The following is a 26,955-nucleotide window of genomic DNA, read 5'->3' on the forward strand; positions in this document are numbered from 1 at the left end:
CCCGTTCGTTATTTATGGATCCTTGTAATAGGGGTTTTCATGCCAGTTGTTACTCTAATTTCTTCCACAGCTATGAGCAGTGTGAGCAAAACTAGAACTTTGGGTAAGAGATTGATTATTGCTTCCTAATGAACACTTGAGCAATACATAATATAATAAATTCTGTTTCTTCAGTATAATATAGGCACTGGTCCTGTGAAACCTTTTTTTCCTTTCTCTGTTTGAAGCAACTTGCTATTTTTATTTGGCAACTACTACAGATTCTCCAAGAATTTAGATTTATTTGGTAGTAGGTAAGAACAGAGGTAAAGGTAATAAAAATAAAATAATTATTATTTCCAAGGACAAATTAGAGTTGTGATCTTAGCTTCTGAATAAAATGGTACTTTTATTGCTACTGTCAGACTAGACTAGACTAATTAGAAAACACTGATCATAGCCCCAGATCTGAGAATAAGTACTGTCATGTGGAAAAGCTAACTTTTACAACCAAATGTGTGATTTAGGTTTTGCACACATTTTTTGACTTGCTGTATGCAAGAAAAACCCTGCCTCCCAAATATGAAAACAGTCATCAGTGGCAATAATTTTGTTCTATGTAAAATTCCATCATTGATTTTCCATTTTCATTTAAAGACATTGAGATGACTGAAGCTGTTCACTGGCAGGCTTAAACTCTTCCAGCTATTTCACTGATCTAAGATGCCTTCTTGTAGACACGAGACCTAGAATAGAAATATGCTAGTAATGGACCACAGCATATCTTGGTTGCACTATTGCAAGAGACAAGAATCAAAGTTTAGAAATTCTCTCAACCAGAGACTAATGGTACATTGGATGTAGAACCTTATTTTTCCTGAGAAAAGCACACCTTGGATATAGGACTATGCTGGACATTGTTTTGGGTAGTATTGAAGATGCATGAGCTAATTTACCTCCTCCTAGTGGCTATGCTACACAACTGAGGTATCAAGGAGAGAAATTTAACCCTTTCACTCATAATTTTTTCCCCAAAATCTCTTGTTAGTCTCAGATACATATATGTCCACAGATAGCTGTTAGCCACAGAGAAAGGTATAGGCATCTGTGTTGAGCCTATATGTTTCTTCTGTGTTGAACTACAGAGAAATGATGGTTCTGGATCAAAACTATAATGCATAAAAGGGGCAGATTTACAATAACCCTCTAGTTTGTGGGAACAATAAAGAGGTTAAAAGATACCTCCACATATAGGATTTCAGCTGTTGTTTGAGCGTGCTTGGAATTATTTGAACAGCTGCTTCTGATTCACTCTCTGCTTGCTATGGAAACCTTACCTTTGAGAGGATATTTTTCGTTGGAGTACATCCCTTTGGTTAAAAGGCTTAATATAAAACTGAATAACAGCTTGCATGGCAGCTGTGCACTTGTTATTTTCAGATTGAGTTAGTTGGCACTGATTTCATAGGGAGAAGGCCAATGAAAGGTGGAATAGCAAAGAAGTTGCCTGTTATCAGAAAAAGTAAAGTAACAAGGACATAATGACTGGAAATTATTTTTTCTGTTCCTCTAATTCCTTGATACTAAGATCTATATATACAGAAGAAATGTCTTTCTACTGAGATCACAAACATTGAAAAGATTTTTTAAGAGGTGGAACTAATTTAAAAAATGATAAAGCTACAATATTTTAACATTCAGAAATTACAGATTTTTGGAGTGATACAGAATGAATACTGGATTGCTGATGAGTATCACTGCTGGTATTGATGCCACCATCCAAACAAGAATAGGAATGGAACTCTGCAGACCGTTCACATCTTCTAAAATTTACACTTGCCTCTTTAGACTTTGACTAAATAATTATTCCCATTTATGGAACAAAGAAACTTGGCAAAAGTTGATGAAACATTAAGGGCTGACTGAAATATAATGTGTCTTGCTGTTTTGAGAAGTTATCATAATAAAGTGTTCCGTTCATGAAAATGCTATGTAGATTATGTTCTTTAGATCTTCCTCAATTGTTTTCAAGGAAACAAAAGTTAGAATGCAAGGGTATATATTTTGCAATTTTGAATTATCAGAAGTTTTGGGCGGCAGCACTTTGCTTCCCCCATAAGAGTAAAATCTGCACATTTATCCATCTGCTTGTGTTTTTCTTAATTAAGCTTGGAAGCAATCAAGCTTTTTATTTTCTTAATTGAATCTGACTATACTCCAAACAGAAGCTGCTTCCAATTTTGTTTAAAGCAAAAACTTGCTGGAATAGAGCCTAGATGTTTCCATTTCCCTATAGAGAAAATTATTTGATAAATGTGAATCCTGCATATGAATAAAACACTGTAATTAAAACTTGTAAGCATTCTCTATTCCATCCCTCATGTAAGGTATTTACTAGATCTGCTTATGTGCTTTTAAAAACTAGACACTCGAAGCTCGTGCCATTCCTGTTCCTATCTGGACTTCTAAGCCATCTCTTTCCATTGTGACTAATTTTAGGGAAGTTTACAAGAAAGTTCAGAAATAATAGGGTGACTAAGGAAGGGGCAATTTTTTCAGCTGATTTTTAGATTTTATGTTCTGCAAGGCTTTGCAAACTTTGTACTATTGGACCCTTTCTAATAAGATTTTGGTGAATGCATTGTACATTTTTCTTGTCTTTCCAAAGAAATGTCTTTGCAGGGCATCTAATTTAATAAGTGGCACTTAACATACATCCTTTTTTGGATGTATTTCAATTGCTTGGGACAAAAATGGTAATTAGTAGCCTCCACATATTACTACTATAACTCTTACAATCCCTCACTATTAGTCATGCTTGTTAGGCATTGTAATGCCACAATTGAATAAATGAGCACATAGAAGACCACAGGTTCTCCATTCTGTCTTAGAAATACATTTAGTGTAGAAAGAATTCTACAGATAGCAGTCATTTTAATGGTATGTGAACCTGCCTGACAGGTATGTTAAAATATTCAGGTTCAACTTTATTATACCATAGTTACTGAACAATACTCCAGTTCATGCTTGCAATAGACAACACAACTCTGGACAGCCCACTCCCAACTTACATTTTCCAATGTAATTACAGTTATACTGTTCCAACATGTGTTTAGCTCAAACTCTTAGCTGTATATGAGGATACTCCTCATATACAGTAATGTAATGGTTTGATTTTGGTACTATTATTCATATTTTGCTTTGTAATTTGCAATCCAGAGTGACCAGGGTGGCCTGCATTATTGCATAAATAAATACAATTAAAACATTCAAATAAAGTAACATAAGCCTTACTAAGTGCACATGGACCATTCCGTTAACAATTAATCCAGTGCACTGTTTTGGGGCAATTTTCTCTCTTCCTTTAGATTGTTGAGGGAAGGACATTAAAAGCTCTATTACAGTATGCTATAAGGCAGCGGCACCAGGGCCCAGTTCCATGGAGAGAGACTTTTCTATGGACCGGAGGGGGTGTGGTTTTGTGTGCTGCCTGCATCCCACGGATGGGGCTTCACTTGTTTGTGTGGTCTGGTTTCTGGCATACTACCGACCGCTGCTGGTACATGGATTGGGCATTGAGGACTCCTGCTATAAGGGATACTCTAAATATGTCTGGGGTTTGTACATCCAGTTTTCAAAGGTTACATTTGCAGAATATCAGAATTATTTTCTGTTTTAGCATTGCCTACCCTTTGTCATTTCAATCCATAGGGGCATCTGATAAACCAGCCAGAATCCACACCTCTGAAGCTTGAAAGTGATCTACAAGTGGACTAGATTTTATGGCCAGAAGCTTAAATTAAGCCAGTAATTAATTCTTAATCATGCTCTGGAGTCCAGCTTTATCACTCCTGTTTCTGAAAATCTAAGTGCTACATTCAGGAAGCAATTTGACACCTGAAATATTTCTTTTACAGACTAGGATTGAATAGTCTTTATTGATTCTTAAAATATATATTAGGAAAATTGAGGTATCAGTATAGTTGGAGGGAGATAGATAGGTAGGAATTTATTTATGTTGGTTACCTAACTCCAGTGTTAATTTTTGCAGCAGAAAAAAAGGTTATCTGAAACATTGAAGTACAGGAATTTAATAAATCTATTCTGGCTAATTTAAGATACCCTTCCCCCAAAAGCCAGAAAGAAATGCTTGTCATTAATTAACATACCAAAAACTCAAAAACAATTTATCAGTATGGAATTACCATCTGCTAAGCGGGCAGACATGCCCATGGAAGTTTGATTTCTCAAAATCACTTCTTGTACTGTCAGTTAAAAATGATTTTCAAATGGAATGTTCAATGGTTTTCTTAAGCAGTTTTAAAAAAAGATGCAAAATGAAATAATGTGAATATGGTGCTAAATTGCTGCCTAGTTTAAAATTTATTTCTCACTGAGATTTACTTCTGCTCTCACTAAAGGCCTGTGGAAACAACCTATATTTTTTTCTTGAAATATTTTCATTTTTTTCTCTGAAAAATTAAAGGTTATGAAAATTTCCTAAGATATTATTTTGAAATAATGTAAATGTTTAAGATGTGAACAATGGTCTAGAAATAATTTCGTAAAAGGCAAATATGGTACTGAAACAAAGCTTCAGTTTACAGAGTCCCTGAAAACTATCAAAATAGAAGCTGCTGATGATAAGCTGGGCAAATCAATGCAAAACATGTTCAGCTTTATTCTGAAAAGTAGTGCTTTCTGTAGATATGTTTGATGTATTGGTGGAAAAATCTAGAATTTTTCCACCATAATTTTCCATAATTTTCTTTATTTTACTACAGAGTTGATGATTTTGTTTTGTTTTTGGCCCACATTCCTACAAAGCAGATAAACATGAGATGTTACATTCTTGGGATTCAACAGTTTGTAATTCCATTTTAAATAATTGCCTGAACAAAATATGCTTTTCAATTTTATATACTAACTATACTTTTATAAAGCAACCAAATAATAAATAATATATTTTATAAATTAATGCATTTTATAAAGAAAAAGTGTTAAACTGCACATATTTAATTTTTCTACATTTTAATAATAATAATAACTTTATTGTCATTGTACATATATACACAGTATACCCATACAACGAAATTTACTTAACACCCAAAGATCAGGTCCAACACACATAACAATCCCCAAACACACTCCCACCCACTGCAATTCTCCACCCCTAAACCACCCAAACATCCACACAACAGCTCACTGATGGTGGCCCTTTAGTTCATTGTTGAGTGCAATTATAGTTCTGGGATAAAAACTATTCAGAAAACATGTGGTACTAGTTTTAATTGTTCTGTATCTTCTGCCATTTTCATTTTCACCTTTCAATTTTTCTTGTTCCTTTAAAATTTCTAAAAAGGTTAAATTTCTAATTATTCAAACACCATACCATAAAACTCATGTGTTTATTAAAACAGAAGCCATACTTCTAGTTTTCAGTTTATTTACCCAGAATGTCATAATTTTTGCCATACTGTATTCTTATCAAAACAATGTTCAATATGGTACATTAAAAAGTTACCTAATCTGCATAATTCTTCTGCCACGTTGTTTACTTTGTTTTAAACTTTCAGCTGGATGATCTGCAGGTCTTTCATTCTTTATGTAGTTTCTGCAGATTGAAATATGATCTGTACTATTTTAAATTTAAAGCACTGAATTAACCAACCAGGCAGTTGATTTATATTCTTGTTACTTCATTTCCATTTCATATAAAATTGTCAATTGCTTTGCATAAATTATTTATTCATTGTGTTTCCATTGCCAGATCAATAAAGGCTCATTGCAGGTGAATAGTAAAATTCATGGTAAAAGTTAAGAAATCAATAATTTCATACAGTAAAATATATAGTAATCAATAGACAAAATTATGCAAGTAAAATAACAAAAGCCCAAAAAAATCAATTAAGTTAATTTATTCAGTCTTAAGTAACTTCTGAAATATTAAAAGGGATAGAACAATCCTTAATTTTAACTAGACATTGCTCCATAACTTTTGTAATGGTTTGTGGGCAATACAAATCCTATATCCTAACTTTGGGCATAGGGTGCTCCTATGTCCCAAATATTTCTAGGGACCTAAATTCAGCATATAAAACTTTCACGTGAGTCCTGTCATCGCAGATGTCCACCTCATTAAAAAATGCAACAGCCACCTCTATCGATTCCAAAGTCACCTCAAAACTACAAATCCCAGGAAACTTAGCGCAATGCAGTTCCTTACCTCTCCTTTCTTATCGGTTTTCCTATTAGTCCGCGACAAATCGTTAAACGGTTGCCACGTTCGAACAGACCAATGGGTGCATGAAGAAAAGGTGGGGGCCAACAAGCTGCTCTGGAAATAGCCAATTGACTCTTGCGATTGAACGGCCTATGGGAAAGCAAAGCGGCAGATATGAAATGGCGACGGAATCGACTGGGAGGAAAAGTGCAGCTGGGCAAACCTATAGGTACGACAAGAGAGCGCCCATCGCAGATTAAGGCGGCGTCCGGGAAAGGGCCGGGGGCGCTGAAGATTGACGAGAAAGCTGTTTGGTAGTGTTTGTTGTAGGAGCACGGTAGGGCAGCTGGAAAGGATGTTGAGAGTCGGGTTCCGAATGGACGAATAGACGTGTCCTGCGCGGTTGTTTTAGTGGTGAATTAAAGCAGCAGTACATTTTCTACTTGGTCCCTGCCATAAGTCACTATATTTCAGTAATCGCAAAGGTGCTTTTTGAAGAGGCAACTGGACTTTCTGGTTTTTCTTTGAAGACGTTTTGCTTCTCCTCCAAGAAGCTACTTCAGCTCCAAAGAAGTTTCTTGGATGAGAAACGAAACGACTTCAAAGAAAAGCCAGAAAGTCCAGTTACCTCTTCAAAAAGCACCTTTGGGATTCCACTATGATCTGGATGACTGAGAATCTCCATAGACATATATTTCAGTAATAAAGTAAATGAGTTGTGTGCAAGAAGCGCTAGGTGATCCCTGGGGTCTTCAGATAAGGTTAAAATATTCTTTAATCAGAGAATTGCTAGTCAATGACTGCGGTGGTACCAATACAACTCTAGGTAAAATGTAGTTTATGGCTCAGTGTGTTGCATGAGCCAACTTTATGATTCAGTATGTTCAACAATTACACCCCTCTTTCATTAGAGTACTGTATGGCTTTATTCTCCCCAATAAGCTGGGCTGTTGCAGTGGTTGCACAATCCACTACAATGCAAGCTACCCTATTATACAGGATGAACCCAGATGATGTGTTAGTTTGTCTTTACTTGTGTCATAGAAATCCAGAACCCAGAGATAAATGGGTAAATCATAATTTGATGGATTGATAAAATGTGCAATGTTAGCTAGTTTTTCTCAAGGAAAGGAATTAGATGATTTGCCAATGCATTTTTTTTTTAATAAAACAATTTCCTGTGTGGCAGTTGAATTATTACTTATAAAGTTCTGTTTTATAATTATGCTGCTTCCCTGAGAATAGGTTCATTATTTTGAGACACAAACTTGCTATATCAAAGGGGGCAGGGAAGAAGGTGGAAATATTTTTCTTCTATTGTCTTGATCACCCTTTCCCAGCCAGTTACCCTCAAAATATGCTACATGATCTTAACCTCAGCCAATGTGGTGCTTGAGTATAATAAGAATCATATATGAATAGGTCAGAAAAGGAAAATTGCTAGGGTTTCAGATAATTTTGGGTGATCACTAGATTGGGGATATGGAGAGAAAGATTCTGAGGGGTTCAAGATAGCAATATCATTAGCACTTAGACTTATTTACCATTTCATAGTGATTTACAGCTCCTTTTAAGCAGTTTACAGAGTGTGTATATTGCCCTCAACAATTTGAATTGTCATTTTACCTACCTTGAAAGGATGGAAGGCTGAATCAGCCTTGAGCTGGTGAGAATTGAACTCTGGCAGTTGGCAGAATTAGCTTGCAATACTGCATTCTAAACACTGCGCCACCATGGCCTGTTGGTGGGGTAGGTCAGGTAGGATTATAGTTCTAGCAGAGCAAGTGCAAAATGCAGGTATAAAGATGTTAATTGTACTTCAAAAGTCAAAATAGTGCTATTATAAGAAACATATTTAGATAAGTTTTATTTGTGTAGCTTGAGAATCCCTCAATTAAAATGATAAAACAGAAAATAAAAAGGTATGAGTTCGCCTATATTTAGTTATTTCATTAACCATGGCATAAAAACTAGTGCCGTAGCCATTTTTAAAAGACATATTCTTATGACTGTCTTGACTTTATTATCAGCCTATTGTTTGTTGTTTGTGTCAGAAGCATCACAATTAAAATAAGGATACTATATGACATAAAATTTAAAATATAAAATACAAGATTAAAATATATACAAATTAAACAGATCTTGCCCAGAAACTAGCAACATTAATTCTCAGATGGATTAATGTAGTGTAGGATTGCCCTTAAAGAGCATTTGGAAGCTGCAGCTGGTTCAAAATACAGCAGTTCTAGGCATTTTTGGATATTTTTTATACATACATATAACGTCTGTTTGCAAGCTGCACTGGCTCCCAGTGGAGTTTTTTGTGCATTTCAAGGTGCTGGCTGTCGTCTATAAAGCTTTACATGGCATTGGGTCACAATATTTGCAGGACCATCTGTCACCTATCATTTCTGCTCAGCTTATCAGAACTGGCAGGATTGGCATGTTCCAGGTCTCTTCTATTAGGAAATGTCATCTTCTGGGACTTGGGAATTGTGCCTTCTCTGTCAACGTTTGCTCTATGGAACAGCATCCCATCAGAGATCCGGATGGCCCCAACCCTTCATAAGGCATTAAAAACCTAGATATTCTCTCAGGTTCTGGGGCCAGGCAGTTAAACCAGCCCTATATAGAACATTTCAGGTGTTTGTGGGCTACTTTTTAAAACACATTTTGCATTCTTTCAGAAGAAAGTTATATACATTTTAAACAGTTCTACAAAATAAAATTATATTTAATTTCTATAAAATTATAAATTGTAAGGTAGTGGGAACGAGTTGATGTCATCTGATACCTAGGCTCCCTTTGAATGCACCAATGGAAAATGCTCCATAAAACCAGAACAAAGGTTGCCACCTCCTCAACATTGCTCTCTGTTAAAGAGAATGGTTGGTTATAGCTTGTTCTATAAATTATTAAAAGACATCTAGTTATGAAGCCAATCTAATCTGGTTTTTGTTCATTTGTCCTTGAAGTTGGTTTCCTTTCTCTATCTGATAGGATTCTACTGTATATCCTTGAGGATTTTACTCGAAGGCCATCTTCTTGATAACTTGAGGAAATCCTTAGCTTGCTAATTCTTTAGTCAAACATGTCTATGAAAGCAAATATAGAGTTGTTTATCTTTCTTCTGCTTCCCATTTCTTTCTTTTTAGTATGCAAATAGGAATGGGCAACTCTCATTCTTTCTTACCTTTAGATAGTGTGTGACTGAATTGTTGGAAAAGAGTTCTGACTTTCATTAGTGTTAGTAATAACCAAGCATATTTTTGTGCGAGGGAGTGTTGCTGATAAAGTGACCTTTCAAAATTACAAAGCCTAGTAATGTTTAGCACGGAATTTAGTAGAGAGTTAGGGGCTGCTCATATTGTGAAATTATTCACCATAAAACAGGAATGAGATTATAAAAGCAGACGGCAATGCACCATAATCCAGTTTATTATACGTGATTGACATTTTCAAACAACAAAAAACTCTGAAGATTAATTAGGCTGAAAACATATAAGAGGTGAAAAAGAGGTGAAAACTTACACCTCTTTTTATACATCAAGAAAAATGAGAAATAATAAGGAAATATTTTTAAAGGAAAACCTTATAAGATTTGGCTTCATAAACTAGATATCAAATGAGGAAGTAATGAAATAAGATTTTAAAAGAGAAGATAAAACCAAGGCAATATATAGAAATCTTGGGTTAAGCATTAAGCATTAATAAATCTTGGGTTAAGCTTTAAGAGCTTAATACTAGATTCTCCCAAATAAATTGGACAATTGAAATGATAACCTCTTCAAGGATGCGGTCTACTCTCTAGTATTCCGTAAAGTTGGTTGATCTGAGTTCTGCTCTGACGCTAATGAAAGTTGATTATTTGTTAGAAGAAGGCCAACAAATGAGTCTTTGTCTTGTTTATTGTGTGTGGAATTTGCATAGGATGCGTTGGAGCAGGCAGTTCTATTTCTGAAAACAAGGAATGAGTTCTTCTCATTACATCTCTGCTTCCCAATGCCGCGCCAGAAACTTTCAGCACTTGTGTAAGAGATTTGTCTTTTCTATTATTTCAGAAACGGTTGCTTTAAGATTTCCTGGAAATTAAGAATTGAAAGTCCTCAAATAGGCAGACATATACTAGCTATTAACTTGAAAATTGGTTAGGAAATTCTAGAACATGGGGAATGAGAGTTTGAATAGGTGACACAGATGTTATGCAGACTTAGCAGTTTTATTGGGGCAAGACATTAACATCACATTAGTCTTCCTTAGAAGGACATGTTGGGTCTATGATTAGCTTATAAGTCATATTTACATTGTCCTGTCTGACTAGCATATGTTAAAACAGTGCAATGGAGAAAAGTATAAGGTCAATCAACATTCATCCCCAGCTGCTTGAACTGAAGGGCTCCATCTTGTTTTCAGCTTCTTAAACATATCAAACAGCAGGGTTTCTTATGAAGCAGTGCTAGAATTAGATTATTCTTGGCAGCTTACTTGTTCAGGGATGAAGAGAACTGTTCTTTTCTGTGGCTTACTGTTTTTGGAGTGATTTTGACAACTTCATTGCTTGGATGATTTCAGATTTAATTAGCCACTTCAATCCCAGGCTGGGACTGCAAAAGGTTATCTATTGCGATTTTCCACAGTGGCAAATATTGTCTATCTAGGGTAGTTCTGAATAATTTTGATAAAAATATTCCACTATGTTGAACTATTGGAATTCTCAAAAAAGGGGTAAATTCAATCGACAGCTTTTTCTTTATGCATTGTATATTTCAGAAATCTTTTAATTTTTATACAGCATGTAACCTAATAAATCATACATAATTTTCCTCTAAGAAAAGAACTGAATTATATTTCTACTATATGCTTCCCTAATATTACGCCCAGTAAGAGCAGAAAATGTCATTTGCTGTCCACAGGATGATATACTGTACTTTGGATGTATAGTAACTTCCACGCTAACTCTGTTCTGAATAATTTCCAAATGTTTGTACTGTTTTAGAACATTATTCTTGTTAAAAATGTTTCTATGCTTATATCATAAAAAAATTGTTAAAAGCTGAATGAATGCCTTTTTAAAGAATAACTCTTAAATTTAATTTTCTCTATGTCAGTTGACTTATATGACCTATAATTGCCCAAGATGGATCAATTGCAGTTTGTTGTTTAGCTTGAACAGAGAATGTGTATTTCTTTGGGCAGTATAACATGCAAATCACTGTAGTTTCTCTCTTATGCAACCAGCATGATTAGTATTCTGATATGTTGCATATTGCAGAAATGGGTGGAATGGTATCCTTAAAAGACATGTAGATTATATTAAAACATTATCTCTACAATTTAAAGTAACCCATTTTAGTTTGATTGCCTGCATGGCTAAAGATTATTGCTATATTGTATACGCATGTCTCTCTCAAAGTAATGCTTGACTGTCTTCCCCAGTGATGCCATTTGCAGTTTTGTTATCTGCAATGAGTCTTCCCTTCAGCGGCATCAAATCATCTTTAATCCAGACTTCTTTGTGGAGAAGCTGAAACATGAGAAGCCTGAAGCATTCACAGAACTTGTGGTCAGCAACATTACCCGATTGATTGACTTGCCTGGAGCAGAACTTGCTCAACTGATGGGTGAGGAAGAGCCCCAGTTGCCTGGTGGGCCTAGCATTTCCTCAGGTTTTTTCCGTTCCTTGATGTCTCTTAAACGCAAAGGTAAATATGATGTGTTTGCTAGTGCTTTCTATTGGCTTTCAATGATAATATGATATCATGGACTCACTTCTCTATTGGCAGTGTTTCCAAAGAAATGGATACTATTACTAGAGTTGTATCAGGAGGGCTGAAATGCTTCCAGACTGAAAGGATTGAATGGGGACATCACAGTTGCCTAAGGGATGCCCAGTTGGGCACTCCTTTCACATCCCTGTTAAATTGCCCACCAATGTGGTACCCATTTATCTACTCATGGTTACCTGTTTTTAAACTGCTGAGTTGGCAAGAGCTGAAACATGTGACGGGAGCTCACCCCATCCTGCGGCAGCAACTGGGCCTCGAACACCAATCATCAGCCCAGCATCCTAACCTCGTGGGCCACCACAGTCAAAGAAATTGATGAAATAGTATTTCCCCAAGTATTCATACGGCTGCTACTTTGACCTAAAACTGGCTCTTCTGTTACAGCAAAACCCACAACTTTATTAATAAGCTTCCAAATTAAAAATTAGGAAAGCAGTGTTACAAAGGTATCTATCAATACAACCAATCCTTAGTTTTCACTATAGAAATTAAAGAATGGTAATATTTCTTTTTAATATCAAATGGCACAATTGGGAAAAAATAGTCAATATTGAAGGTGCTTCTAGGAGAAAAGCTATCCTGTTTCTTATATTCTTAGAACAGGAGATCTCTAGTTCAGTAATACAACAACTATTTTAAATATATAAAAGTTCAAAGAAGATAATAGGCTAGATCAGTGTTGGCGAACCTTTTCGGCACTGAGTGTTGAAATGGGAGTGCGGTTGGGGGAGCACTGGAAACAGGAAGAGCAGTTCCCTGGCATGCATGAGTGCACCGGGAAGCTGACCTTCCGGTTTCCAGTGTGTGCATGTGCGTCATTCACTTGGTCTTCCGGTTTCTGGAATGCATGAAGACCAGCTGGCCGGCGCGCATTGGCACACCGGAACCCAGAACAGCAACAGGCGATGGCTGGCGTGCCCGGAGAGATGGCTTTGCATGCCACTTCTGACACATGTGCCAGAGGTTCACCATCACAGGGCTAGACGGACAAAATTACAACCCAACAGCTTTCATAGAAAGCAATACTTTCTATCATAGGTAGGTATATTCATTCTACCTGCTATCCCATCGGGCTGCTTAAGAATCTGGGATGTTTCCTGAATTACTAGGTTTGGAAAAATGTCCAGATCTCAGACTGAGTTGTAAAACATTTTTGAATCTTGGACAAAGTAGCATTCTATAGCTTTGAAGCTGACTTCTAATTGCTAACTTCTTGTACTGTTTCTTATATCTTCTTTTTCATATAGTATCTTAGAGAAATGTTTCTGATGATTTAGAAAACGAGTTCTGCATTCTTATCCTGCCTTATGGTTTGCTATGTTTATGGAATCACATTGTAATCTAATTAGACTTCTTTCCAAACTGAATTCAAATATGCATCAATCTCTTCTTGCAGTGTAATTAGAAGTTCCATTCTGTTCTCTCTCATAATATAATGACAGTCACATTTAAGAAATGACATTTTAGATTGCTTAAGTGATTTTTGAATAGTCACAATATGCCTACAAATACTAACTAGAAAAATCTTAATTTAGTTTTATATTGTAACAGTAATTTCTTGGACTAAACTACTTTACATGGGAATGCTATTAAAAACCATCCAATAAGTAGTAGAAAATGCAGTGGCCTAGTTACTGGTAATATTACCAGTATTATATTATGCCTGTGTTTCTTACCCACATCTGGTTATTGACAGGTTTTCGGGTCTAATTCAGAGTACTGATTTTGACAGACACCAAGTCATAAAGTGCTTTATTAGTACCTACAGGACTAGTTACTGCTATTTTTATCAGCCTGCCTGTATGTTCTGCCTTGGATAAGCTTTGATCATGCCTCACTTTCTTGAAGAAATGGGAAATGGAGGCCTGGAACTGCAGTTTGTTCATTGTTGTTCTGGGCTTGTAGAATAGACTTTCCTGAGAATTAAGATTTGTTCCTTTCCTTCTAATGTTCCAGAAGTGATTGAAAGAGGAAGTTTTCTGATTAAAGAGCTTGTAATTGCTATGTTTTATTTCAAAAAACATTTTTATCAGGAGTTGAACTCAACTGGAGTATGTGTGTATGTAGTTTCAGCAGCAGGCGGCAGCACCTGCTCAACCTTGTCTAGAATCCAAGCCAAGTAGTTCAGGCAGGGTTAGATAATCAGAAGGTGAAAACTGGCTGTGAAGTTGAAAAACATCCCAGAAAAGTGCCAACCATTCCATATTGATGCTAAGGAAATTACATATGTCTATGAAGTCATCAGAAGTTACAGTTGATTGGAAGATGGCAGTACAAATTTATTTTCATGATACAAAATGGTAGGCTGGAATATATCTCAGTAACAACTACTGGAACTAGCATGGATACAAAATGTGAAGTATTTGGGGATAATGAAACGACTTAAAGGCAGAAGTAAATGGAATATTTAGGAAAAGAGTGCTGAAAAGAAGAGAATATATGTTAGCTGAAGGTTGAAATGAATAAACTGCACAGATGGATGGAAAATAGCTCAACAAAAAACCCCAACATGCCCAACAGGGCACGTTATTGTACATAAACAGAGAACAAATCCATACCCTTCTAACACTGAAGATATTGGCTAGTCTGGTAATGAAATAAGTGCAAGCAAATAATCAAGCTCAAAGAGCACCCAGAGCTCTAAGGAGCGTGCACCTGAAATACATTTGTAACTATAAGTTATTGTGAATAGTAACATATAATAGAATCACGGCTAGTATGTACTAAAGATAAAAAAATAAGTGAGATAAGAGTGAAAGTACGTAATATGGCAAAGAAGAATTGAATGAGAAATCATTTGTCAAGCTAGCTCAAGTATTTATTGTACTTAGCAGCTTGACATATATTTATATTTCAACAATGTGATTCTCCCAGGATCTTTGAAGTATATAATAATGATTATACTTACTTTTATTATATAGTTCAGTGTGCTAACATTTGAAATAGTTTTTTAATCAAGGTAGATTCTATCATATTTACACACATACACGCATATCTTGAAAGCTCAAAATAACTTCATAATTCTCTTAACAACTGTAGGAGAGTCATATCATCCGCATGTACATGCTTGTTTATGTTTATTTACATAATCATTGGACATACATACAAGAGCCATGGTGACGCAGTGGTTAGAATGCAGTCCCAAAGGTGTTTTTTCAAGAGGCAACTGGACTTTCTGGTTTTTGTTTGAAGACATTTAGCTTCTCATCCAAGAAGCTGAAGCATCTTTGGGACAACCATGACCTGGATGACTGAGAATCTCCATAGACAGTTAGAGTGCAGTATTGCAGGCTAGTTCTGCTGACTGCCAGGAGTTTGATTCTGAGTCAGCTTTCCATTCTTCTGAAGTTGGTACCCAGGACTCAGGTTGTTGGGAGCAATATGCTGTCTCTGTAAACAGCTTAGAGAGGGTTGTAAAGCACAATGAAGCTGCATATAAATCTAAGTGCTAGTGCTATGCTTCTTTGGTACCAATAGCAATCTTTGCCAAAACACATCATTTTCTATGTTTTATAGAAAAAAAACAATAAAAACTAAAATAAAAAGCTTAAACATCATCATCTTTTTAAATTGCCTTGCTTCCTATAATTTCAGTACTTCACAATACAGCCAAGAAATTGATTAGATTTAGTTTTGTTTAATAGCAGCAAATTATTCCTATAATATTCATTGGTTTAAGTAAGAAGAATATGTGTTTTGTAACCAGAGCTACAAAGCACTGTTGTGGTACATTAAATATAGTAGCAAAATATTATGACAAGTTGTTTTGCTTTTCTGTGGTATCAGCACATACCCTTATGTGGTGAATGTTGGTTTCTACAGATATTATTTTAAGATTGTTCTTGTTCAAAATAATAAATTGGTTGGATGCAGGGAACTTATATGAGATTGCCAGAGCATTTTCTATTACACTATATATATCAGGATACTCTTTTCTTCTTCATCAGTTTCAAAATATTACATATGATCTAATCCTTAAGATTTTGGTCTAATGGATCGACCTAATCTTGACTCTGTCTCTGAACATGCAGAAGCTGTTGGGGTGATAAACCTTGTGGACCATTTCAAATAATCTAGTCAAGGAAGTTAGTTAGTTTACTTTATTGTCATTGCACCCCATACAACGAAATTAAATGCCATCTTCAGTGTACATTATACATCAAAAATAAAACAAAAACACACATCCTTCACATTCTATACAATTGAATTGAAAACCCCTGATATTGCATTAATATTGCACTATACAGTAGAATTCAATATAGTTACTGCTCTGGGATAGAAGCTAGGGTGGTGGAGGTGGTGAGAATGATATAGATTACAATTCATACCTGGGTAACCAAAGTATTATTCCTAGCTATGATGCTTTTAGCAGATGACTAAGAATCAAGACCTGACCAAAAGTAAGCAAGATACCAGTTTTTTCAAGTATACTACAATTTCAATTAGTTAAAATACTGAAAGTTGACCTAGAACGGGAAAGCATCTCTTATATACAGATGCAGTGTTTCTATGAATCCCGGGTGCTGTGAACTAATGTTCTATATATATCAGTACACAGAAATACCGAATCTTAGGTATTTGGTATTTCTGAATGTTAGATTAGATACCGTTTTTCCCTGAAAATAAGACAGGGTCTTATTTTCTTTTGAACCCCGAAATAAGGGCTTGGCCTTATTATTGGGGTGGGTGGGTGGAGGCGACGTCGAGCGTGGGACTGGATGTCCCGTCGTTGCTGCCGCCTCCCCTCCCTGTTCTTCGCGCTGGCCGAGTGGCTGGCCGCCGCTGCCCTGACGTCCTGCCGCTGCCCTGACATGTCCTGCCGCTGCCCTAACGTGTCCTGCCGCCGTCACTACCTTGTGGAGCAGGACTCTGCAAGGCTTGTTGTGCCATTGCACGCACGAACTGCAGCACCACCGCAAGCTTCATCATACTGGCATAGCTGACATCCTGCCGCTCGCGGCTGCGCCAGTATGTCAAACCTTGCGGCAGGGCTGCCATTCGTGCATGCAATGGCACAAGCCTTGCAGAGTCCTGCTCCACGAGGCGGCAGTGATGCAATGAGTCTCACAAAGATTCATTTCTGACAGGTGGGGCAGGGGAGAAGTGAGATGCGTGGAGCAAGACATGGCTCCCCTTGCTGTTTCTTCCCCCACCCCCTCGCCAGGCATGGCAGGGCTCCTGCCCCTTGCTTAGCCACCCGTCCCCTTTAAGGATGCAATTTGGGGGTGGCAAGTGGGGCGGTCGAGAAGCGGGATGCGCCTCTTACCTTTCCAGCTTCGTTGCATTCCTCGCCTTTGTGTCCAGGGAAACACGTTGTAAAAAAAAAAAACTTCATTGAACTCGCGAGAAGGGGTTTTGTGTTGTTTGTGTGGCAAGCAACCAGAGGAAATGGCCGGCTGCACATGCATATAAGTAGTTGGTGGGAGGGCTTATTTTAACTCATGCGTTGAAAAGCCCAATTGGACTTATTATCCGGAGAGGTGTTAGTTTCGGGGAAACACAGTAGATGTTTATCTTAATTAGAAAAAAATATGTTGCTGATATTCCTTCATAAACTACACAATGTGAATACTACAGTATGAACAAGACCCAGGCATAAATATAGATTAAAAATATCTATTTTGTGACATAGCTTCCTTTATAGAAAACAAACAGTATCTCTTTTCCAACCTGATGACTTTTGCACTAATAATAAGAGTAAGGTTTTATTTATTTTTTTGAAAATGGATACTGAATGAACATATATTCTGGTCCAGGTTTTACTTCTGACATTTTGAGATAGTGAATAAACCAATCTGAGTTTCAATAAAACAGTTAATATTCTCTTTGATCATGTCCTTGTTGCTTTTTTGAATTTATAGAGAAAGGGGTGGTATTTGGAGCACCACTGACTGAAGAAGGCATTGCTCAAATATCTCAACTCGTTGAGTATTTGCATAAGAGTAAGTAATTTTGGAGCTCTTTCTATATTTCTTAAATTAGCAATTGTGGAATAATCTGAGGCAAAAATTTGATTTATAAAAACTTTCTACATATGCTTCTAGATCTGAACATTTTCTTCTCTCCTTCTGAAAATAGTTTTTATTTTATGTTTCTTTTGTTCTGGTAAACTAATAGTCATCACTAGAAAAGAACACAATCTGAAAATAAATTTAAATGACCATTCTGTGATATAACATGAGAACATATCAGCTCAGCCACAAAAATGTATATAAATGAGATATGACAAAAGTATATAAAAGGTAAACTATGATTCTGTGTTGGCTAATAACAAGTTGGAAGGCGTAAATATTTTAAAACAACTTTTCATAATTTTCAGGACTGCTTCTTTCAAGTGCCATTGGAATAATAGAATTCAAGTAAACTCCACCCAAATGTTTGCACTCAAGAAACACACTCTTGTTTTGTAAATCAAGTCTTGAACTAGACTTTAAAAAATTCCTTTCATTGCATTCAATAGTTCCTATTGCCCTCTGTCCTTGGTAATCTTGAACCCACAAAAGATAACCAGATTGTTTCTATTTGATTTTGTGCAAGTCATTGACTCTTCTATTAGGGCTCTGAAGAGATTTAAGAAGAAGAAGAAACATGTGAAAAGGGCCATCATATCTTAGACTGCAAAAATCCGGACAATCACTTGATCTAGAATCTAGCTCAAGATCTAGATTCAAAATTAAATCTAGATTCAAAATTAAGAATGGTAGCAGTTACTGTATTTGGCATATGTTTAATACCTCTCCTATCACGGTGCAGATTTGCGGACAGAAGGCTTGTTCCGAGTGCCTGGAAACAGTACTAGGCAACAGAACCTGAAAGAAGCTTTGAATAGTGGAACAGAAATTGACCTGGATTCAGGCGAATTTCATTCCAATGATGTGGCCACTTTGTTGAAGATGTTCCTGGGAGAATTACCAGAGCCTTTGCTGACTCACAAACACTTCCATGCACATCTTAAAATTTCAGGTAATCAACATTAACTAGGCGATTTTATCAGTTATATATTCTTTCCTGCAGGCACTTTTGAAAGAGATCCATCTTTCAAAATATCCATCTTTCTAATTCATCTGGTCATTGGAGGCACAATGGTCAGAGGCTTAATGATGCTGGAAATGGTCTCAGCTCCAAGCACTGTGTGGCAGCAGAGCTCCTGTCACTCACCTCAGCTTCTGTCCATCTCACAGTTCGAAAGCATGTCCTATGCAAGTAGATAGATAGGTACCTCTTCAGTAGTGAGACAGGCTGGTGTTCTATGCAGGCAGTCAGATTCTTGATGGCTGTGAACCTTCCAGTTTGCAGCACCCATTTGCGGGGCAGTTACAGGAAGGGCCTTGAGTAACACTGCAAGAAGAGCCACTTGTTTTTCTCTCTGGCACAAAGCCTCCTGTGACATACCTTGGGAATTGTGCAAGCTTCTCCTATAACAAGATTGGTACTTTTGCGAGCCAAACTACTACTCTGCAATATCACTGTGGTTTTCTGGCCATTGTAACAATGCCATATGCTAATAATAATAATCTGCTTTAAAAAGTTTGGAGACCTCGATATTTCCCTGTTCAAACCAATGGCAAGGATATTTAAATATGAAGTTTTGAGGATTCTTAAAAGAGTAATCACAAGTTGAAAATAAATAGTTTTATTTGGATAGAATTACTGATGCTACTGAGATTTCTTTTAGCCAGCCATGCTTAACATATATTTTCTTGATTCCTGGTTAATAGACCTGATGCAGTTTGATGACAAGGGCAACAAGACCAACAATCCAGATAAACAGCGTCAGATTGAAGCACTGCAATTGCTCTTCTTGATCTTACCAGCTGCCAATCGCAATCTGCTCAAATTGCTACTGGATCTGCTCTATCAAACAGCCAAGAAACAGGACAGGAACAAGATGTCAGCACATAACCTTGCTCTTATGTTTTCACCTCATATTTTGTGGCCCCGAAATGTAAGTATTCTGTTTCATATAACAGTAAAAAGGGGAGCGTGGGGCAAGCTAGGAAGGATGGAATTGCTCAATAGTTTGAGTGCTGTAGTTCACCTATTAAAATACGCTTGCCTCTGTGATTTTACAACTCACTTAACCTGTTCTCATTCTGCATCTGTTGCTAGGTGACTGCCAGCGATCTGCAAGAAAACATTAACAAACTGAATAATGGAATGGCTTTCATGATCAAGCACTCACAAAAACTCTTCAAAGTAAGATCACATAAGAGAGAGGAACTAATCTCCAACTCTGTTGCCCTATTGTCTGAGGACATTACACATTGGGGGAAAGTGTGTGCTATGAACGAACTATGAGATGCTCTGCTTTTTTAGAAGTGCTGCTTTGGAGGTGTTACTTATTTCTGTTGCTGGGCTCGCTGGCATTTACCTATTTTTACAAAATTATCTTTCACATGTGGAAGTTTTTTAAAAATATTTTCTACATGTACACCTACATGTAGGTGATATTTAATGTTATTAAGGGTTTTGATGAACCTAAACTCTGTATTTACTAAGCAGTTCTGTTACATCTTTTTCTTATCAGTTATTGATTTGGTTATTAGACCTTTAAAGACTTTTCTGTTTTCTTTGGGATTATGTATGCATAATGTATGATGTCTTTAGTTAGGCTAAAGTTTCTTAAGAAATGAACATTCTTTTATCAAAGTCAGCATCTGATAGTATACAATATATCTGAGAGTTCAACACAGATCTGAACTCTTCAAGAAATTTACTTTCTAGTATTATATGCTCAAAAGTAGAAGTTTGACATTACCCACAAGAGAGCAATAATGGGTAAGATAACTGAACTTGAAGTGATAGCTAAATTAAGCTATTTGATTAGAAAAATTGAACTATGGACACTGTGCTTTGGCATGGACATTTATGGCTGACTTATAGACTTTTTACCTAAAATGAAAAATGCACTTATGACTTGAGGTTTTGATGATTAAAAAAAAACTGAATAGAAAAGAGTGAAAGTTTGCTATAAAAAGGATTGCTACAAAAAAGATTGGAAACTGTTTTCTATTTCTTTCTATTCTTTTTTTCCTGTTTTCTTTCTTTACTATGTTTACTCTTTATTACAGATAGTCCTTGACTTACAACCATTTAAGACCATTTGAAGTTATGATGGTGTTGAAAGGGACTTACAACCAGTCCTTGCACTTAACAATTGTTGCAGCATCCCTACAGTCAACTGATCAAAATTCAGGGGTTTGGCAATCACCATACATTTACAATAGCTGTGGCATCCTGGGGTCACATAATTGTCATTTATGATCTTCCTAGGAGACTTTGGACAAACAAAATTGGTGGAAGAGTCTGATTAGGCATGATTCACTTAATAACTGTGGCAAAAAGTTCATAAAATCAGGCATGACTCAGCTAATGATAGATTGCTAGCAATAAAAGTTCTGATCCGAATTGTAGTCATAAGTCAAGGACTACATGTAGTTTGTGTTAGTTTTAATGTTCTTTGTAAAACTTTCAATAGAAATTTAATAAAGAAAAACATTAGTTTTCTATGCATGAAGTAAGGATGGGCAACGGTTTCCAGATTCATCTGTAGTTATATTTGCTGCAAAGGGATTTTGGCATCCCTACTTTATGGATAGAAAGTATTACTTTATGAGTGGAAAATGTAAATTGTCATAGGTGTGTATATCATCTTTCATGTGCAATTTCCCACATATAGTCATCAAAATCACCTTCAATTCTCATTTTCCCCTCACTTTGGAAAAGTTTTATATTGAGGAAAATAACTATTTCTAAAGCTAATGGGAGCAATCAGATATGGCAGCGTGAAGGATGAAGAAGATATTAATTTAACTGCCAACCATTTCTTAAAATTGGTAACCTCACATAACATTTCTGCTTATAAAAAATTAAGTTCTGATTTGCAGTTAGAAAGAAAGGCCACTTTTTTTCTAAACCCAATTGCTATACTAGCGGAAATAAAGTGAAGGAGAGAAGGTTTCAGATGAGCTCCAAAGGCTCATGCATTGTATGTGACCTATGGGTCAGAGAATCCCTAACTTGAATTCCATACTGGAATTATGTCAAAACTGATCTTCTCTTTGTGAAGAACTAATTGGAACCATCTCTGATACCTCTTTCAAGGAAAAGGTAACCAGAAGAAGGATCCCTGGAAATTCCTGATCAGTTCCTGTAAACCTATGTGTGTCTCTTGAGTATCAAGAGCATTTTGATTCATCTTTCTACTTTTCCTTCCCATTTTCACTGTAAGGCTCCAGTATATATCCGGGAATATGCCAGGATACATTATTTGGACTCCAGAACTCATGCCTCAAAGGTAAGAAGTTGTGCCATCTTTTACAGAAGGAAGGATAGAATTTAGGCATAGCCTGGACAGCAAACTGCAATCTGAAACGGGCTTCTTAATGAAAACTAATAGGAAATATTGAAGATGGAATCTTGTGGAGATCCATGTTTGCATTAAAAAAAGGAATGGCAGAATTAAATTTTAGATTAAGCATTTAGTTTATTATATACGCTTACAAATTATGATATGATGGATGACATTTTTTAATGGGTGACCTTCTATCTGCATTTGGTGCTAGATTAAATATGAGAGATACAATATACACATGACATCCATCAATCATGTATGTATGACAGCCTAGACAGTCTTTATAGGTTTGAGCCAATTTAGTGTAATGATTAAGGGGCTTCACTAAAACCAGGATGGCATATATTGTATTATCTAGTCATGGAGGCTGGCTGGGTGATTTTGGATCAGTCATAAATCCTGCACCAATCCTAACCAATCTCATAGAGTCATGAGAAAATAGAAGGAGGGAGCATTATGTACAGTGCCTGGAATTGTACAAAATAAAGACAAGATATAAATCTAATAAATATATGCATTTGGATTCCTCATTGGGAAGTAATTAGACCTTGATGGCCTAAATAACCAATGGCGACTCTATGATAGGATGCTGGAATTATGGAGTGGGTGAGGGATGGCATCTGCTGAAAACCATTCTGGGGATTTTGGAGTATTCTCTATCCGTGGGCTGGGAAAAATGCATATCTTTTTATTCAACTGTCAACAAAATAATAAGTCCATTTTAGACAGTTCGGTTACAATGCACAATATTTGAACAGAGGAGAAGGGAAGATCAGGCCCCACATGGGACAGGCAGATATTGTTCTATTACTGGATCTAAGGTTCAAATTGGAAATATTCTCATGGAAGACTTTCACTGGAATAATAACCAGCTTTAGAGAATCAAGCGAGTTAGAACCAACAGCTTAATGGTCTGTTTGAATTTCTAAAGGATGACCTGGATTTGCCAATGCCCCAAAATTTCAAAGACATTCAGCTTCTCAAATTCAAGAAACGAGGGCTCTTAGATCCTTCTGCCCATTTGGAAGACACACAGCACCATACAGAAGAAGCACTGAAAGAGCTTTTCTGCCATGTTCATAATATGCCAGACTCTGCCAAGAAAAAGAAGCTTATTCAGCAGGTATGATTATTATTTTTGATATTGATATTTAGATTATGGCTCACCTCACAAAATAAAGATGATGTTAAAGCACCATATCATGAAAGAGAAAATGCAACGGAAAAGGTCCCAGGAAAGAAAGAGAGCCATCAAAGCAGTTTTACAGTAATAATAGGCTATATTGTACCGTGGTTCCAAATAACGAAGATCACAGCTTTATTAAAAGACCCGAAGGCATCACCTAATATCAAATTGATCATATAGGATGAGCCTCCCAAGAAAGGCATTTCACAGCAACTTTTACATCCATCCAGTGAGCCATTTGGCAGTTATTTATCTTGGTCCTCTTGGCAGCAGATTTCAAAAGGAATATTTCAGGCTCAAGTTAGGTAGATAACCATGAGTGGGAGAAAGCAATCTTTAGATATCCTTGTCTCAATGAGAGAGATTAAAGCATGGGAATCTTTGTAAAAGTAGGTGTTGGGGCAAAAAGGCATGAGTGGAAAGTAGAACTGGGCTTTGGCGTAGACACTGGACAACTGGACAACATCATGGAATGAACTGAGCTCTTAAGTTTTCTTCTCCTAGTTTCAAAAGCATCCTGAAGCCCTTACTCCTCAGACAGCTATGTCCACACAGATTCAGAAACGTGCCCGAACTCGTTCCTTCAGCGGCCTAATCAAGGTAAAATCCATTCTACTGTCACCAAAATTTTCTGATGTAAAGGAAGGCATTGCATGAAATGTGTCTTAGATACCTTAGATAATGGGTGTCCAACATTTTGGGGCTTGCTTGGGCCATATTGAGTGAAGAGGAATTGTATTGGGCCACATATATATAATATGTTAATGTATATAAAGAACAAACTTCCTTTAACATTTTACGATCTTGTGGGATCGTATTGCAAGGTCTCCAAGGTTGTATGCACAGCTTGTGGGGCACAGGTTGGACACATCTGCCTTAGATGCTGCTCCATTAAGGGCACTTATGAAAGTTGAAAATATTTTCTTCCATCTCATTTTATTATGTCTTTTCCCACGTCTTCTACATCTTCCTCAGAAATAATAGGATTTCATTTTAATAAGCTTGCAATGGTGTAAGAGAGACAGTATAAGACTTCTTGCAGAAAGGAAATATATTGCTTGGTCAAATGTGGGATCCAGAATCGAAACATCTCTGCAGAAAATATAGGGAAAGTACAGGGAAAAACTCCCTGGCTTTTCACCCAGAGAAACGTATCTCTCATTATGCTGGAAATTTCCAGGAATAAATATTGTTCCATTACTTTCCTGCTCCCTATCACAGTTCAGAATAATTTTCTTTTCCAAATGCAGCGTAAAGTATTGGGAAGTCAAGTGATTTTGGACAAAAAGAAAAATGATACTGTTACAGAATCTGTAAGCACTAAGGATTCAAAGCATGGCAGCAAGGAGAATATCAGCATGGTAAGGTTTGCTGGAAGAAGGGTCTCTCCTATATTAACCAACGGAATTTATTTGGCAAGGGGAAATTTGTTTAAAAAAACTATAGGAAGTCCTCATTTAGTGACCAACAATTGAGATTGGCAACTCAGTCACTAAGCAAAACAGCAGCTGTGCTCATGATCTTACCTCAGCTTTTCTTGTTTTAAAAACCTGTGAAAGTTATAACTGTGACAATTAGTTACAAAGTTACTTTTTCATCACAGTTGCAATTGATTGGCTGCTAAATGAGGCAGTTCTAGATGAGGATTTCTCTATATGGCATATGATCTTACTAACATTTCCAATGTGTATCTACATTATTCTGTTTCCCCAATTTGTCTTGAGAATGAGAGTCTAGAATCAGGGCTACCGTATTTTTTTAGGACTCTTGTTTGCATAAATAAATTATACACCAATTAATCCTGTACTTCCGTTATACTGGAGCTGGAAGTGCACCCATAAAATAGCTTCCATATCCAGATTGTGCTCAGCCAATACTGGAGAAGGAAATGTAGCGGAAAGGAAAGAATACCAGTAATCCTCACTTAATGACCATAACCGGGATTGGCAATTCCATTGCTAAGTGATACAATGTGATTTCACATGAATGCAGCATACTTACGATCTCATTTTCACTACAGTTGTTAAATAAATCTCTGCGATCATTAAGTGAGACATCACATGAGCACAATTTGCATCTTGCAACCTCAAGATGCAAGTTTGGGGGATGCTACGGTAGAATAAACTTGATTACGTTTCCTCAGAGGATTTAATTTCTCAGATGCTTGTGGGATTGATATGACCACAATTTGTTGTGTTAACCAATGTAACAGCTAAATTAATGTCAAAAGCTTAGAACTGCTTTGACAACTAAGGGAACTAATAAATTGATTAAATGAGTTAATTTAAATTAGGATAATTGAGGAGACTCTAAAACTGTTTTAGTTTTAAAGGTCATAGTGAAGTTCAAAGAGTCTCAGTTTGCATCTTATTTAATTGCAGACACCAGCTTCTTCTCCAGCAATTAATGCGATAAGAGCTAAGCTGAAATCTCTTGAACACAGGAAAGAGGTGAGAGTTTTAATATATGTAAAGGAGCTGTATGCATATTCATATTTATAACAAGTGTCCTGGATAGATTGATCTCTTGTAATTGCATGTTCTTTGCCACGATCTCTATGAACTTCTATCATACAACTAAAAGTTAAATGTATATGATTGCATTTGTGCCCACCCCCTACCCCCAATTTACAATAGGAAGTAAAAGCTAACTCATCAGGGTGTTTTTATTATGTGTGTCTGTGGTCTCTTGAACCATGGGACAGATGATTAATTTTTTTTTCTTCTGATTTAGGATGCCTCTAAAAATACTTGATTTCATGGAACTTCAAGAGTATTCCACTTGAGCTGATGGTGTACAGTATATATCTAACTTCACTTACTGGAGTTTACAGCTATGTGCCTTCCAGAATAACAAGACTTTCCCTTTTATAAGGACATTTCTGTCTGTCCCTTTGTTGATGCACTGGATGATATTTGCAGTGTAGCCTGTCTTCGAAGAGGTTATTATTTAGTATTATTTTTGTTCCCAACTGTTTACTATTTTGACAACTGTTTGAGACTTGGTTTGCATCCTCTGTCTATGCTCATGTTTACTGGTGAAGTTTTGTTTTTAGCAAGACTGTGTCTTTTTTTTAACCTGGCAGTTCCCATTAGCATCCATCACAGTTAATTCTTGTTTGAAGCTACGCTCCTCTTATGATCTTTGGAAATGGCAGTTCTATGATTATGACTAAAATTGGAAGAGGAGTATTACATTTAACTATCTCCCACAGGTTGCTGGGGCCACTCTCACACCAATTTTTCAATCCCTGAGCTAATCTTGACACATTTTTAGATCAAGAGTGTGGAGAAATTGTGCTATGCACAATCTCCAGAAAGTGTCTCACTAACAAAATGTAGCAGGCTTCTTTATTAAAATTCTACTTAGTGTTCGGAATCAGTTACATCTTTCTCCTTTCACAGGACTAGTGATTCCATTGCTAAAT

At 36.5% G+C, this 26,955-nt stretch overlaps 1 protein-coding gene across 1 annotated transcript; it reads left to right on the forward strand.

Moving 5' to 3' along the window:
- The first annotated feature begins 6,354 nt into the window (after positions 1-6,354).
- ARHGAP19 (Rho GTPase activating protein 19) lies at positions 6,355-26,282 on the forward strand. The gene is made up of 12 exons (XM_070945679.1): positions 6,355-6,431; positions 11,639-11,904; positions 17,850-17,930; positions 18,742-18,951; positions 19,707-19,933; positions 20,098-20,184; positions 22,220-22,285; positions 23,274-23,465; positions 24,033-24,128; positions 24,779-24,889; positions 25,910-25,978; positions 26,262-26,282. Exons 1-12 carry the CDS (start codon positions 6,355-6,357, stop codon positions 26,280-26,282), a joined length of 1,503 nt encoding a protein of 500 aa, XP_070801780.1.
- The last annotated feature ends 673 nt before the right edge of the window (positions 26,283-26,955 follow it).

The sequence above is a fragment of the Pituophis catenifer genome, unplaced genomic scaffold, assembly GCF_029215685.1.
Source record: "Pituophis catenifer annectens isolate HBS135680 unplaced genomic scaffold, rPitCat1.0.hap2 SCAF_6, whole genome shotgun sequence".
NCBI classification, from domain to species: domain Eukaryota; kingdom Metazoa; phylum Chordata; class Lepidosauria; order Squamata; family Colubridae; genus Pituophis; species Pituophis catenifer.